We start from the raw sequence: 17,412 nt of genomic DNA, 5'->3' as shown, positions 1-17,412 counted from the left end.
GCGTCTTTTCGCCACCAAAACTTACTTTGCACTTATTTACTTTCTTGCCAATGTAAGGTCACTATGCGCGCTCAACGAAAGCACGTTACTCTCGACGACGTCCAAATTGCAAAAATCATAACTTGAGACACGATGACATTTCTTTTCTAAAATCTTTAAAATTTCAAATAAGTAATTCTTAAGTCCTTTTAAATATATAAGTTTTTTTTATTTGCATGACCTACTAGTAAAGAAAACGATTTAGTTTCAGCAGCTTTGGATTAAGTAACAACAAATGTTTACATTTATTACAATTTGATTAGCTAAATATACAAGTACGGGTATTATTCTGAATCGATTTTTATTAAGTGTGTGTTAATTTAAATGAAAATATAAGGTATTTATTTTTCTATAAAAAAATGTTTTGTTACCGTACCATGATAAAAAAAACAAAGTCTATAGAAAGTGAGTTTCCGCGATTCCTTAATATAACGGAAAATAGCTTAACTGAAGTAATTACAGACTAACATATTAATTTTTTCTTATAAACAAAGGACATGTAATATTATTGGAGTTTAGATAAGACATTTTTAAGTAAGCCAATTTATAATATTTATCTCATGCATTCTCCGTCTCACTGTTTTCATCATCCGATGATTCCATTTTTCTCCGTTTCTTTTTACTTTGCACTTGATTTTGTTTCCGGACACTTGCCTTTGAAGGTGAAACGGGCGCCTTTACAATTTGAGAAATTGGTACATCGAGCACATCCTAAAACAACGAAATAAATTAATAACTGAAGAACGATTAAGAAAGAAATAAGGAACATTAATTGTTCAAAGTCTAAGGTAATTTAAAAGTTTTCATATTGTCCAGTAAATCCCTCCACTCATTTGTTAAAAAAATATGTTTTTAATATCAAAATAAACAGGCACAGACGAACAAACTAAGGCTACAATTTTTTGGCTTTAAGTTTATTATTTCAAACCCCCCGAACTTGTTTTTGCCGGCAGTGCGCTGGTCAGTGTTGCGCTCGTGAAAATCGTCGACTCGGCAACGATGGTGTCATGAGCACGCCTAATACAGCTGCAGTTGTTATTGTTGTTGCGGTTGCAGTGACTAGTGAGGTTACTGTGCTAGTAACCGTAGCCAAGCACGTAGGCAATTGATGTGTGGGAAGGTGTGTCGAGGGGGAAGCGGATTTATCGCTTACCATGCGTTAGTCGAAGATAGCACCGACGGGGAGAGGGAACGCGCTCTGTCGCTCACTATTGGCTTGAGTTCAGCTAACGGGGTTGGGGCTAATGCTCGCGTTCGATCGTTTTTGGAGGAATTCGATTCAGCGTTAGTGTCTTTTGTTAATACATATGAAAAGTAAGCGTTGCTTCGCTGTAAAGAGAGCCGACGCTTGTCTAGAACGCGTTGACCCTGGCCCCGATTATTGTTTTGTCTCATACTTAATATAAGATTCTCTTTGATTTGTTTTTTAATTATTAATTTTAAGTGCAATGTCAACTACACAAAATAAAACAAAGCGCGACTTTACATCGCGCTAAGCGTCTTTTCGCCACCAAAACTTACTTTGCACTTATTTACTTTCTTGCCAATGTGTGGTCACTATGCGCGCTCAACGAAAGCACGACGTCCAAATTGCAAAAATCATAACTTGAGACACGATGACATTTTTATACCCGTTACTCGTAGAGCAAAAGGGTATACTAGATTCGTCGGAAAGTAAAGTATATATATTCTTGATCAGGATCACTAGCCGAGTCGATCTAGCCATGTCCGTCTGTCCGTCTGTCCGTCTGTCTGTCTGTCCGGATGAACGCTGAGATCTCGGAAACTACGAGAGCTAGGCTATTGAGATTTGGCGTGCAGATTCCTGAGCTTCTTACGCAGCGCAAGTTTGTTTCAGTAGAGTACCACGCCCACTCTAACGCCCACAAACCGCCCAAAACTGTGGTTCCTACAGTTTTGATGCTAGAATAAAAATTTTAACTGAAATGTATTGTTCTCATCAATACCTATCGATTGATAAAAATGATTGGTATTACGATTGATTTACGCCCACAAGCCGCCCACAAACTTCAAAAAATCGTAAATATGAACGTGGGTATCTCGGAAACTACCAAGGATAGAGAATTGGGATCTCAGATTTAGATTTCGTAGCCTTGTGCGCAGCGCAAGTTTGTTACGCAAATATGCCACGCCCACTCGAACGCCCACAAGCCGCCCAAGCCTGTGGCGCCCACAATTTTCATGCTAGATACAAAATTTTAACCGAACTGTATTGGTCTCGTCAATACCTATCGATTGACCCAAAAAAAAATTTGCCACGCCCACTATAACGCCCATAACGCTTAAATCGGTCTACCGCCGATAGGTGGCGCATTTCAATCTCGCTTTGCTGCTAGCATATCTCCATTTCCCTTTGGTCCCTTTAGCTGAGTAACGGGTATCTGATAGTCGAGATACTCGTCTATAGCGTTCTTCCTTGTTTTTTCTAAAATCTTTAAAATTTTAAATAAGTAATTCTTAAGTCCTTTTAAATAAATAAGTTTTTTTATTTGCATGACCTACTAGTAAAGAAAACGATTTAGTTTCAGCAGCTTTGGATTAAGTAACAACAGCGCTTTCACATAATATATTTATAAAATGTTTACATTTATTACAATTTGATTAGCTAAATATACAAGTACGGGTATTATTCTGAATTGATTTTTATTAAGTGTGTGTTAACTGAAATGAAAATATAAGGTATTTATTTTTCTATAAAAAAAATTTTTTGTTACCGTAGCATGATAAAAAAAACATAGTCTATAGAAAGTGTGTGTTGCGAGGCTAATAAGAAGGATTAACCGCGCGCTAACTGTCCAATTTCAAAAGTCGATTTATTTGAATTCAAAGTCTGTTAGTTTAAAAAAATGTTAAGTTGTTCAACACTGCTAGCCAGTGTCATCTCTATATTGTTAGTATTGGAAAACTTAGGAATGTAAGAAGAAGAGTGTGATGCTTTGAGAAGTTTAAGAGCGGCAAACCACAAGTGTAAGGAAAAATGTTAATAATTTGATTAATTGTGAACTCATTTTGAATTTAAATAAAGATTTCAGCTATCTGTATGCTGTGAACCAGAGCTTGAAATAAGTGGAAACCCTCTGGGACCGTGGGTGTCCCAACAATCTGAAATACTTTGCCATCTGGAAAACTCGGTGCCAAGGGAGCACGTGCTTTCGGGAAAGCATTCTTTTACCAAGGGTGTAAGAGAGTGAGGACGGAGTATACACGATAGTGGTCATAGAGTGCCAAATTCGCAAGTTTCGACGACTTTGGCTGGTGAATCGCACATGAGTTGTGTAGTAGTACATGGAGTGACGTCACAAGTGCGAAATGGATGATGCAAGAGGACGAGGATCTGGTGATCAGTATTCACACACGGGATTGGGAGCAGGTTCAGTTGGAAACGCAGGATGCAGCTTCACTGGGCCATTCAGAGGTTTTGAAGACGAAAATTTATCTAGACAAACTGTGATTCACTCGAACCAGTTTGTGTCGCTTGAGAATGCGAGCACACCGATCATGTCTAATCACGCCGGCTACGACGCTTCGCAGAATTGGGCAGGGCAGCAGTTCACACAACAAGCGGACACGTGCAACATGAACGCGCAGAGAGCCACACCCCTTATACGGAAAGGAGGGCGGCGCCTGAATTTATACCGAACGCATGTTCTTATGCGAATCTTCAGGAAAACTATGCAGGTCAGTTTATGCCGACATATACCGCAGCGCAATGCAAACCGCCATATAACACTGTCGGATTCATGCCACCAAACAATGCACCAACATCTGTACATCAAAACGTGGCCCCACGGTTCTTTCCGCCAGCCAATGGGCTGGGTTCTGTACCACAGCCTAACGCCGCTTTTAATGCTGGTCTTAATGCTGGTAACGTTGGAGCAGGAAGACATATGCCACAGTTTGCCGGCACACAGCTCCTACACGTAGTACCTTCGGGACCCACATTGACGCCAGCCCAAGTTGCATCGCGCCAGGTCATATCACGAGACTTGCCGATTTTCACCGGAAAGCCCGAAGAGTGGCTTCTATTTATAAGTAATTATGAACAAGCTACCGAGAGATGTAGATTTTCCAACGAAGAAAATCTGATCAGACTCCAGAAGTGCCTAAAAGGATCCGCGCTAGAAGCTGTCCGGGGAAAGCTCATGATCCCAGCTATGGTACCTTATGCTATCGGAACGCTAAGGATGTTGTATGGGCGTTCAGAAATAGTGCACGCTAGCTTGCAACGGAAGCTTAAGGAAGAGCCGCCCATCAAACCCAACAATTTGGAATCTGTGATTCGTCTGGCACTGGCAGTCCAGAATTATTGTGCCACAATGATGTCAGTAGGACTACAAGAATACCTTAATGACTTTTCTCTGTTGAACGATTTGGTTGCTAAATTGCCAAGTGATCTTAAGCTGGATTGGGGTAGACATCGCTTAGCAGCTGGTGCCGCCAATTTGACCACCTTTGACAAGTGGCTCTTTGGAATAGCGATGTGCGCAACGATGGTTGCACCCTATGAATGTCACTCAACAGAGAAAGATAAAGGTGGAAGGTATTCAAAGGAGCGCCTGCTAGTGCACGACATGCTAGGAAGCAATGACGACGGCAAGTCGAAGGCACACGTCACAGAAGATCATCCTTGTCCAGAATGTGGCTGCGACCATGGTCTGGCAAATTGCATCCATGTCCATCAAGTCGAGAGTGGAATTAATTAAATCCAAACGACTTTGCTTTTGTTGTTTTGGGAAGCACATTGTCCGCAACTGCAGAGTGAAGAAACTTTGCCACCTCGATGGATGTAAGTTACTGCACAACGTGCTATTGCATTATCCGAATACTGAGACTAACAGCGAGATTCGTCATGACAAGGAGGACAGTCCTAGAAAAACCGGCGAGTCAGAGTCCAGTGAGTCAACGGTTTTCTTCCATAAAAAATCAACAACAAAGGCTCTTTTCCGTTATATACCAGTAACTTTGCATAATAATTCCCGTAGCATAGACGTTTATGCTCTAATCGACGAAGGTTCGTCCTGCACGCTAATGGAACGATCGTTAGCCGATGAGCTAGGGCTTGACGGTCCTGAAGAGCAGCTTTGTCTTAAATGGACTAGCGACGTGACCCAGAGCGAGTCAAAATCGAGAGTCGTTAGCGTCAGTGTTTCCGCTGAGGGTCGTCCGGAAGTAAGACATGGACTTAAAGGAGTGCGTACTGTAAGCAACTTGGATCTTCCATTGCAAAGCATTGAAGATCAGACACTCAAAGAACGTGAGCACTTGAGAACGGTTCCGATTTCAACATACAAAGATGTGAGGGCTCAAATTATCATCGGACTAGACAACATTAAGATCAGTGTGCCGCTGGAGGTTCGTCAAGCTGAAGATGACGATCTTATTGCCGTTCGATGTAAATTAGGATGGGCTGTGTACGGCCGCCAAGGACTGGAAAAAGACACACCACCTCATGTATTCCATATCTGCCTCTGCACAACAGTTTGCGTTACGCGGAAACTTGACGAAGCTATGAAGGCATTCTTCTCGCTGGAGTCATTCGGCGTGAGTGTTCCTATAAAACCATTGCGATCTAAGGAGGACGAACAGGCGCTAAAGATAATGGAGGCAACTACAAAGTACATTTCCAACGAAAGTCGCTGGGAGACGGGGTTGTTGTGGAAGTGCGACGAAATCAATATGCCCGATTCGTACCCCATGGCTCTAAAAAGGCTCAAGTGTCTTGGGCCGAAAATGTTAAAAGATCCGAAGCGGAAAACCTTTTTGAATAATACCATGCAGCACTACGAGGAAAAGGGATACATTCGCAAACTGGGAAAATGGGAGTTGTCAAACAATCCACGTTCTTGGTATCTTCCGATATTCACGGTAACAAACCCTAACAAAAAGACGACACGTCTGGTCTAGGACGCGGCAGCGCAAGTTGACGGCATATCACTAAACGACACTATTTTAAAAGGACCAGACATGTTGGTGTCCTTGATGGGAGTGCTGTTGCGCTTCAGAGAACGACCTATAGCGGTATCAGGCCATAGAGTAAGAATCTATATAGAGGCGCCAATTGCTCTGCCCGAACCTCTGCCCAACCTCTGCTAAGAGCCAATTCAAGGCCAAGTTTGAAGCTAACTTAGGTGCGAAGCAACAGCAATAGGGTTTACGATTAATTACAAAACCAAAACAGTGAGCAAGAGCGGTGCAGAATGAGGTGGGAAAGAATTACAAGTTCGATCAAACTTTGAAAAAGAGGGGAAATAAGCTTTTTTCGCCTAGGTGGCATCATAGCCTCAATTTCGAAAGAGAGGGGCAGAGCAAATGGCACCTCTATACATAATTACTCTATGATCAGGCGATATACGGGAAATGTTTCATCAGATTAAAGTTTGCGCCCAAGACCAATATTCCCAGAAGTTCTTATGGCGTAATGGAGAAATTAATCGCCCACCGGATACATTCGTAATGCAGGTAATGACTTTCGGCGCTGCATGCTCGCCGTCACTTGCCAACTTTATATTGAGACGCAATGCAGAGAGATTTGGTGAAAGTCATACAGAAGCCGTAAAAGCAATTTGCCGAAACACTTTCGTTGACGATTGGTTGGAGTCAGTTGATACAGAGGAGCAAATGGTTAAACTCGCGAATAATATTAAGGATATTCACGCGAAGGGTGGATTTGAAATGAGAAATTGGCTATCAAACTCCAAGCGCGTCGTATGCTCTCTGAATGACGTTTATGAAGCACCGCCTAAGTATCTTGAAACTCACGATGAACTGCAGGAGAAAGTGTTAGGAATGTGGTGGCTGCCCGAGTCGGATATGCTAACGTTTGTCATCATGCCTGAGTTGCTGCAAAGGGTGTCAGCTGGCTCTCATACGAAGCGCCGAGTGTTGAGTATCGTTATGTCCATTTTCGATCCACTCGGGCTTCTTGGATTTTTTAACGTGCGTGCCAAAATTATTCTATAAAATATTTGGAGGTCTGGTGTGAGCTGGGACGACGCAATCAAGAAACCGGATGAGATTGACTGGATGAAATGGCAAGCCTTACTGCCAAAACTGAGCGATCTGCGTATCCCTCGCTACATGTCATGCTCGAGAAATGCTAAGAGCCTGCAACTGCATATGTTTGTTGATGCTAGTTTGGATGCCTACGCTGCGGTAGCATATTTGCGAGTTGATCTTGGAGACGAAATCCGATGCTCCTTGCTAGCATCGAAAACATGAGTAGCACCTTTGAAACCCATATCAGTACCACGAATGGAATTAATGGCAGCGGTTTTGGGATTGCGCCTGGCCAAGTGTTTGGAGTCTGAGCTATCAATCGAAATTGAAAAACGTGTGTTCTGGACCGATGCTCAAGATGTTCTGTTCTGGATAAAATCCGACGCTCGTAAGTACCCGCAATTCGTAGCTTTACGAGTTGGAGAAATTCTTGAAGGCTCCGAAGTTGATGAATGGCGCTGGGTATCCTCGGAACTAAATGTAGCTGATGATGGGACTATATGGACAAAAGGTGTTGAGGTAAATAGTTCAATACGATGGTTTTCCGGACCGAATTATGTTTTGCAGGATGAGTCGAAGTGGCCACTCGGAAATGAAGTGTCTAAAACCAGAGTATCTCAAGTACTGTACCACAAGGAGGAAATTAAGAAACAAATCTCGCCTTAAGCATGTGTTATGCCGGATCCACTACGTTTCAGCAAACTGGAGCGTCTGCGCGCTGCGCAAAAGTTTTAGATTTTCTACGCCTTCTTTCCGTGAAGCCGCACGGACCTGAGCTGGAGAGATTGCTTTTGCTTAAGCGCGATGTTAAAATGGACACAATTTTCATACGGACATGTCAAGAACAAGAGTTTTTTGATGAAATTCGATGCCTAAAGGAAAATCCTTGCCTGACAAACCGGAAAAGCACAATATATAAATGCTCGCCGTTCTTGGACCCAGTCGGAGTGCTTCGCATGCACGGTCGAATCGATGCTATCGAAAATGTTGAAGTCAGCGTTAAGCTTCCTGTTATACTTTCGCGTCACCATAGGATTGCATACCTTATAGTAGAGTATCACCACCGGAAGTACCACCATCTGCATGCAGAAAAAGTTGTCAACGAAATACGACAAAAGTATTGGATACCGGGCCTGCGAGCCCTTGTAAAGGAAATCATCAATAATTGTCCTGTGTGCTGCATCAGGCGAGCGCAACCCATTCCACCGATGATGGGAACTTTACCAAAGGAACGTCTATCGCCACATACACTGCCATTTACGTTTACTGGAGTAGACTACTTTGGACCGATTGAAGTTGCTGTAGGAAGGCGTCGCGAGAAGAGATGGGGAGTTTTGTTTACTTGTCTAACAGTTCGCGCTGTTCATTTAGAATTGGTGCCATCTCTTTCAACGGATTCATTTTTATTGGCTCTAAAACTATTTACTGCTCGCAGAGGTGTGCCTCTTAAGTTGCTATCTGATAACGGAACCAATGTTCGGGGAGCCAGCAGAGTACTCGCGCAAGAGATCGAACGTATGTCAACGTCAACAGTGGAAAGCAAGTATCCGGAGATGTCGTTTACCTTTATTCCTCCGGGATCGCCTCATATGGGCGGCAGTTGGGAGCGTATGGTGCGTTCTACAAAGTCAATCCTGACGGAAATTTTGTCGAACGTCGGACTGCGCGAGGAAGTATTGCGCGCTGCGTTGGCCGATGTCGAATGCACTTTAAACTCAAGACCGTTGACCTATATTCCGTTGGAATCGGAAAATTCGGAAGCCCTTACACCAAACCACTTCTTGGTTGGTAACTCCAGTGGTCTACGGGAACGCGGTGCGATGGAATCCAATGGTTTAGGCTTGGCCAAACATTTCCGCATCGCTGGACAACTAGCAGACCGTTTCTGGAGAAGATGGATTTGAGAGTATCTACCCACCCTGACGAGGCGTACAAAATGGTTTCAGCCGAACCCAGCTCCAATTTCAGTGAATGACGTGCTTCTTATCGTTGATGAAACAAGCAAGCGAAACTCCTGGCCTAAAGGGATCGTCGTGGATGTTCATCTGGCGAAGGATGGACAAGTTCGTAGCGGTGTTGTGCGTACACCGGGAGGACTCGTTACTCGCCCGGCAGTTAAACTGGCTAAATTGGACATTATAAGGATTGGTGATACTCAGCGTAGTCACGCAGAAGAATCACGAGGTGGGGAATGTTGCGAGGCTAATAAGAAGGATTAACCGCGCGCTAACTGTCCAATTTCAAAAGTCGATTTATTTGAATTCAAAGTCTGTTAGCTTAAAAAAAGATTTCAGCTATCTGTATGCTGTGAACCAGAGCTTGAAATAAGTGGAAACCCTCTGGCACCGTGGGTGTCCCAACAGTGTGTTTCCGCGATTCCTCAATATAACGGAAAAAGCTTAACTGAAGTAATTACAGACTAACATATTAATTTTTTTTTATAAACAATAAGCTCATGCTTCCAGTAAAAATATTTAACATGTTTTTTAAAGTACATGTAATATTATTGGAGTTTAGATAAGACATTTCTAAGTAAGCTAATTTATAATATTTATCTCATGCATTCTCCGCCTCACTGTTTTCATCATCCGATGATTCCATTTTTCTCCGTTTCTTTTTACTTTGCACTTGATTTTGTTTCCGGACACCTGCCTTTGAAGGTGTAACGGGCGCCTTTACAATTTGAGAAATTGGTACATCGAGCACATCCTAAAACAACGAGATGAATTAATAACTGAAGAACGAGTAAGAAAGAAATAAGGAACATTAATTGTTCAAAGTCTAAGGTACAGACTAACATATTAATTTTTTTTATAAACAATAAGCTCATGCTTCCAGTAAAAATATTTAACATGTTTTTTAAAGTACATGTAATATTATTGGAGTTTAGATAAGACATTTCTAAGTAAGCTAATTTATAATATTTATCTCATGCATTCTCCGCCTCACTGTTTTCATCATCCGATGATTCCATTTTTCTCCGTTTCTTTTTACTTTGCACTTGATTTTGTTTCCGGACACCTGCCTTTGAAGGTGAAACGGGCGCCTTTACAATTTGAGAAATTGGTACATCGAGCACATCCTAAAACAACGAGATGAATTAATAACTGAAGAACGAGTAAGAAAGAAATAAGGAACATTAATTGTTCAAAGTCTAAGGTAATTTAAAAGTTTTCATAATGTCCAGTAAATCCCTCCACTCATTTGTTAAAAAAATATGTTTTTAATTTCAAAATAAACAGGCACAGACGAACAAACTAAGGCTACAATTTTTTGGCTTTAAGTTTATTATTTCAAACCCCCCGAACTTGTTTTTGCCGGCAGTGCGCTGGTCAGTGTTGCGCTCGTGAAAATCGTCGACTCGGCAACGATGGTGTCATGAGCACGCCTAATACAGCTGCAGTTGTTGTTGTTGTTGCGGTTGCAGTGACTAGTGATGTTACTGTGCTAGTAACCGTAGCCAAGCACGTAGGCAATTGATGTGTGGGAAGGTGTGTCGAGGGGGAAGCGGATTTATCGCTTACCATGCGTTAGTCGTAGATAGCTCCGACGGGGAGAGGGAACGCGATCTGTCGCTCACTATTGGCTTTAGTTCAGCGAACGGGGTTGGGGCTATTAGGGAGGAATTAGATTCAGCGTTAGTGTCTTTTGTTAATACATATGAAATGTAAGCGTTGCTTCGCTGTAAAGAGAGCCGACGCTTGTCTAGCACGCGTTGACGCTGGGCCCGATTATCGTTTTGACTCATACTTAATGTCAATTACACAAAATAAAACAAAGCGCGACTTTACATCGCGCTAAGCGTCTTTTCGCAACCAAAACTTACTTTGCACTTATTTACTTTATTGCCAATGTGTGGTCACTATGCGCGCTCAACGAAAGCACGTCTACTCACGACGACGTCCAAATTGCAAAAAATTATAGCTTGAGACACGATGAAATTTTTTTTCTAAAATCTTTTAAGTTTAAAATAGGTAATTCTTAAGTCCTTTTAGATAAATAAGTTTTTGTATTTGCAAGATCTACTAGTAAAGAAACCGATTTAGTTTCAGCAACTTTGGATTAAGTAACAACAGCGCTTTCAAATAATATATTTATAAAATGTTTACATTTATTACAATTTGATTAGCTAAATACACAAGTACGGGTATTATTCTAAATCAATTTTTGTTAAGTGTGTGTTAATTGAAATCAAAATATAAGGTATTTATTTTTCTATAAAAAAATGTTTTGTTACCGTAGCATGATAAAAAAACATAGTCTATAGAAAGTGTGTTTCCGGGATTCCTCAATATAATGGAAAATAGCTTAACTGAAGTAATTACAGACTAACATATTTATTTTTTCTCTTAAACAATAAGTTCATGCTTGCAGTAAAAATATTTAACATGTTTTTTAAAATACATGTAATATTTTTAGAGTTTAGATTAGACTTTTTTTATACTTCATATATTAAGTAAGCCAATTTATAATATTTATCTCATGCATTCTCCGCCCCACTGTTTTCATCATCCGATGATTCCACTTTTCTCCGTTTCTTTTTACTTTGCACTTGATTTTGTTTCCGGACAATTGCCTTTGAAGGTGAAACGGACGTCTTTACAATTTGAGAAATTGGTACATCGAGCACATCCTAAAACAACGAAATAAATTAATAATTGAAGAACGAGTAAGAAAGAAATTAGGAACATTAATTGTTCAAAATCTAAGGTAATTTAAAAGTTTTCATTCCAATAAAGCCCTTCTCTCATTTGTTAAAAAAAAATGTTTTTAATTTCAAAATAAACAGGCACAGACGAACAAACTAAGGCTACAATTCGATTTTAAGTTTCGTTAAGTTTATTATTTGAAACCCCCTTACCGATGTTTTTAAAATCTCGAACTCCCTCAGCACTTTATCCCGATGCGTACATTTTTCATATGTGTTTTCAATCACTCTATTGTCATAATTTTGAACTACACTAGCTGCAATTCCCTTAACTGTGAAAATATTAGTTAAAAGTTGTTGGCAAAACACGAGGAACTGAAAATCACTTTTCCAAATTGAAAATGCAAGTGACGAGAAATGCAAGAGCCGAAAAAAACCGCGCACATCTTCCCATATCCCTTTTTTTTCGGTTGCTTGTCGAGAGTACTGTTTGTTTGGCCTATGCTTGGTTCTTTTGCAGTGGTGGGAGAAAATATAGCATCGAGGATGCGTCAAATATTATTATTATAACTAATTTAAATTTATTTTAGGAAGCTAGAAGTGCTAATATTTATTCAGAAGTTACACATGTGAACGGAAAACAGAAATTATGTTATACCGAAAAAACGATTGTAAAAAAAGGACAATCGGCAACTTTCGGATTTCATTTTTGTTCTTTATAGTCCCAGCAAAATAAACCTGGTTGCATAATCACATCTAGAAGGCACCGCCATGAACTGCACATATCATGTACATTTGCCTTGGAAAAATTGCAAACGTTTCGCTTTGCGTAAAAAATGGCGTCCTAGGATTTTTTTTTTTGGAATGCGTTCCCGAATTTTCGTTTGAGAAGTAAACTTACACATACAAAAACAACATTCTTGCTGGTGGTGGTAAATCACAAACATGCACAAGCCGCTGCTGTACGCTAACGACCACGTGCTGAGTTTGTTTTTTGTCTTCGCTAATAAACACAACGCCGGGCTGGGCCGTGGTGGTGTCAGGTTAGCTTTCAGTGTCTTATTTGAACCGATCTTTTTCCCCTCTCTACTCTCCACTGTTGACCACAACAGTTCAACATGACTGCAGCGCCCAAAAATGGGAATTGATATAAAAAACGTAACTGCCATAGTAAAGGGGGAATCCGGTTCAAGCAAGAGCAACCTGGAAGAATTGCTGCCAGAAGCTGCCAAATGTGACGAGTGCTATAAATTTCTGGTACATCGCTGTCAACTCTTGGAAGGTTGATCATGCGCCATACACAGCAACGACAGAAGACAATACAGGAGAGAACGCTATAGTCAATACCATCGACTATAAGATACCCGTCACTTAGCTAAGTGTACTGTGAGGGAGGGAGATAGAGATATAGAAGTAGCAAAGCGCCTCCTCGCAAGATTTCATACTTTAATTGCTTTTAACTTTTTAATGAATGGCTCGAATTGAACAAATTTTGGAATGTAGTTGGACATTGATAGTCAAAACAAAATCTTGTTTAAATTTTTTCAAAATTTTAAGAAATTCTGGTGCTTAACGGGTTTTATCGTTATGGGCGTTTGTGGGCGATAGAGTGGAAGTGGCACCCTGCCCAAGAAGCTCAAGAATCTATATGCTATAAGCTAGTTGGCGCTATGGGCTAGGTGGCGCTAAAGGCTAGGTGACGGTATAGGCTAGGTGATGCTAGGTGGCGCTAGGTGGCGCTAGGTGGCGTAAGGTGGAGTTAGGTGGCGCTACAGGCAAGGTGTGTTATTTAAAAAAGCAGAGTTGCTTTAAGCAGCCCTCTGCCACTCCCTTTAGCTGAGAAAAGGCTATCTGATAGTCGAGGCCGTCGACTATATCGTTTTCTCTTGTTTTAAGTTCGAAATGTTAGATTTCTGACCTTTTCAAATTTCTTCGTATATCTCGACTTGTATCCACCTATTCAAGCCATTTTTTTCATTTTACAGTCAGAGCTAAGTTTTGACATACAGATCAAAATATAATGTATATATATTGTTGAACGTTGATGCACTAAGAGCAGTAAAAACAAGTGGCCCAACGACACCAAGCACGTGCTTGTTACGTTGTTAGATGATAATTATTAGATTATAATTATTACAAAGAATGCGAAAGGGCTCGTGCAGACTAATATTTGATGTACATCGTGGCGAGTAAATAGGATAGTAGTTGGGCGTTAGTTTTCAGGAACATTAAAGATTAGGCAGCCCACCAAATCTACGGAATCAATATCACCTCTGATAAGATTATGCATGAAAATAGTACCAAGCCTTATTCTACGGTTTACTAGAGTAGGCAAATTAATCAATATCAATCTACTCGAGTAAGAAGGTAGGATAGGTAAAAAAAAGAAATGGTTTTTGTACGGACTCAATGTGCACTTGATTTTGTGGACTTCAAACCGAAGAACAGTATTCTAAATTAGGACGGACAAGGGAGGTAAATAGTAATTTGGTAATCATTTGAATCATTAAATTTTTTAGACTAAGGCTTTATAAACCCAATTATTATAATAGCTTTAGTTACAGTAGAGGTTATGTGGGATTCAAATTTAAGTTTTGGAATCAGGAGAACACCTAAATCGTTAACTGAATATGTTCGGTCGAGAGACATGTTCTGAAAAGAATAACTCATGAACGTTGGGGTACCGCTACAGAAAGTCATAACGTTACATTTAAGATAGTTTAAATTCAAAAGAATATACTGACACCATTCCCGGAATCTATTAATATCTGACTACAAGCAGAAACCATAAGCCATTATTATATGAATAACAAAGTCTAACATCATAAGCATACATTAGTACATGACAGTGAGTTACGATAGAGGGAAGATCATTTATAAACAGAGTGAACAGTAAAGGGCCTAAATGACTGCCCTGAGGCACTCCAGATGTCACGTTGATCATCTTGGAAACAGCGTTTTTGAATAAAACCCTCTGAGATCTACCATTCCAATAACTTGAAATCCAAGCTGTTCTAATTTGAATAGAAGAGAGTTGTTTACAGAATCAAAGGCATAACTAAAATCTGTATATACGTATAAGGTCTGTGTTAAATCAGTCTATTACAAAAGATGTCAATTTGAGCAGGTTAGTGGTGGATGATCTTCGCTCAACAAAACCAAAACGTTGCAAATGAGAGGTAATAATGCGTTTAAATGTTTCAGGAATTGCAAACAATTTGGAGATTCCTCTATAGTCCTGGACCTCCACCTTCGCGCCCTTTTTGTGGAGTGGAATAGTAAAATAGTCTTTTCAGATAGTAGGAAAAACAGATGATGAGATAGACAAGCGAAAAAGTTTGAAAATGGGTTTACAAATGGTTCGGGCAAAAAACTTAAGCACACACCCAGGGAGTCCACCTGGCCCAGGAGAATAGGTTGGTGTTATAGTTCCTAAATCACTTAAGAGAGAACTTTCGGTAACAAGGTAAAGAAACAAGGAAGAACGCTATAGTAGAGTACCTCGACTATCAGATACCCGTTACTTAGCTTAAGGGACCAAAGGGAAATGGAGATAGGCAAGCAGCAAAGCGAGATTGATTTGCGCCACCTACCCGCAATCTCAATATATGGTTATGTGGACGGTAGACTAATTTAAGCGATATGGGCGTAAGATTGGGTGTTTTTGGGTCAATCGACAGTTATTGACGAGGCTAATACATTTCAGTTAAAATTTGTATCTAGCATGAAAATGGTGGGCGCCACAGGCTGTGTCGGTTTGTGGGTTTTAGAGTAGGCGTGGCAAACTTTTTTTTGGATCAATCGATAGGTATTGACGAAACTAATACATTTTATTTAATCTAGCATGATAATTGTGGGCGCCACAGGCTTAGGCGTTAAAGTGGGCGTGTCATAGTCGCGCAACAAACGTGCGCTGCGTTCAAGGATACGGAATCTAATTCTAAAATCCAAATTCTCTATCTTTGATAGTTTCCGAGATATCCGAGTTCATATTTGCGATTTTTTGAAGTTTGTGGGCTTTAAAGTGGGCGTGGCAATTTTTTTTTAGGTCAATCGTTAGGTATTGATGAGAACAAATTTCAGTTCAAATTTTATTCTAGCATCAAAAGGAGACACAGTTTTGGGCTGTTTGTGGGTGTAAGAGTGGGCGTGGCACCCTGCTAAAACAAACTTGCGCTGCGTAAGAAGTTCAGGAACCTGCATACCAAATCCCAATAGCCTAGCTCTTATAGCTGTCAGCGTTCATCCGGACGGACAGGCAGACGGACAGACGGACTCGGCTAGTGATCGTGATAAAGAATATATATACTTTATGGGGTCGGAAACGCTTCCTTCTACCTGTTACATACTTTTCGACGAATTTAATATACCCTTTTACTCTACGAGTAACGGGTATAGAAATACAACTTGCCATATTTAAGTGATTAGGGTAGTTAGAATTAGACCAAGAAACAGAACTATAAGTAGATGATGGCAATGCTGAAGACTTTCGCTTAGCATTAACAAAGTTATAAAACTGCCTCGGATCCTTAAGTACATTAGTACGAGCCATTACATATCGTGAAAAATCGCATGGCCTACCCGACTTTATGTACTTTTTATAGAAGTTTGTTTTAAGGTTTTCAAGCCTTTGTAGATCATTCCTTAAACGCATTCACTAAAAAAAGAGTTTAGTATACTATTAAATAGTTCCGTAGCTCTTTCAATATCCAAGCAATTATATACATTTGTCCAATTACATTAAGAAATCATGTTGTTGAGTTTATTATAGTCACATATTCAAAAGCATCTACTTTTAGTTGGAGAAAGTAAAGAAGAGAAGGTATCGACTAAGGGGGGACAAATTGTTAGTTCCAATGTGGAATGATATCGGTCATCTGCCACAACAAGTGCGTCAATTCTAGATAAAGTGACTTCAGACGGATCTAAAACAACTACAAGATCTAATTGTCTGTTTAGTGAATTACGTATAAAGCTAAATTGCTGTAATGATAATTCTAACAGACCGTCAACAAAGTCATGGGCAGATAAAGGTGTAGAGACAAGTGAGTCAGTGAATGGGGACCAAGAAATGTCAGGGAGATTGAAATTTCCCAAAACAATCAAGAGGTTCCTGTCCGTAAGATGAGATAGTACAGTTTTTATTGCAGACAAATGGAGCTCATAAATTATTAAGTCGGATCCAGGTGGAATATAATAATAACATGTTACAAAAATAGAAAAATATTGCAAAGAAACTTTAACACAAACGAATTCTTTGTCATTGGGATTAAGAAAGTATATTCTCTGATATGTTAAAGTAGAGGTAACGGCAATCAGCACCCCACCTTCCCTACGAGGAGAGTGATCAGTTCTGTACGTATTTAAAATTGTTGGACTTCAGAGTCAGATATCTCCGGTTTCAGCTAAGTCTCAGTAAAGGCCAGAATGTCTTCAGAAAATGCAGAGGAGTCAGCATACAGCTTGGGTAGCTTCATATTAAGTCCCCTAACATTATGATAGGCCAAAAAGGAATTGCTCAGTTTTTTTGGGCAGTTACTACCGTGGAAGGCCTATTATTAGTTCTCCGTCTGTTGGAAATATATTTTTTAATGACGATTTTATCAATAATCCAAAAACTTGTATAATTTAGTACATTTAATACTTCAGGAAGAGCAGATATTTTAAATGAAGATATCCTACGAACATATGAAAATTTAAATTCTTCC

The 17,412-nt window shown here is 40.2% G+C and overlaps 1 protein-coding gene across 8 annotated transcripts in view; it reads right to left on the bottom strand.

Annotated features, from left to right (window-relative positions):
* Window positions 1–260: 260 nt before the first annotated feature.
* Window positions 261–17,412, bottom strand: part of LOC119562545 (nipped-B protein) — a 265,532-nt gene continuing 248,380 nt past the window's right edge. For 5 of the 8 annotated variants that reach the window (XM_037875740.1, XM_037875747.1, XM_037875743.1 and 2 more), the window contains 2 exons: window positions 10,006–10,138; window positions 9,539–9,765 (listed from right to left, as the gene is read on the bottom strand). In XM_037875740.1, coding sequence (XP_037731668.1) covers window positions 9,674–9,765; window positions 10,006–10,138 — 225 coding nt within the window. In that variant the 3' untranslated portion in view covers window positions 9,539–9,673. Of the gene's footprint in view, window positions 751–9,538; window positions 9,766–10,005; window positions 10,139–11,097; window positions 11,690–17,412 lie in introns of those variants that run through there. The other 3 variants (XM_037875741.1, XM_037875745.1, XM_037875744.1) reach the window with 3 other exon arrangements.

The sequence above is a fragment of the Drosophila subpulchrella genome, unplaced genomic scaffold (assembly GCF_014743375.2).
Source record: "Drosophila subpulchrella strain 33 F10 #4 breed RU33 unplaced genomic scaffold, RU_Dsub_v1.1 Primary Assembly Seq57, whole genome shotgun sequence".
Classification (NCBI taxonomy): Eukaryota; Metazoa; Arthropoda; class Insecta; order Diptera; family Drosophilidae; genus Drosophila; species Drosophila subpulchrella.
This window is presented reverse-complemented; position numbering and strand designations above follow the sequence as displayed.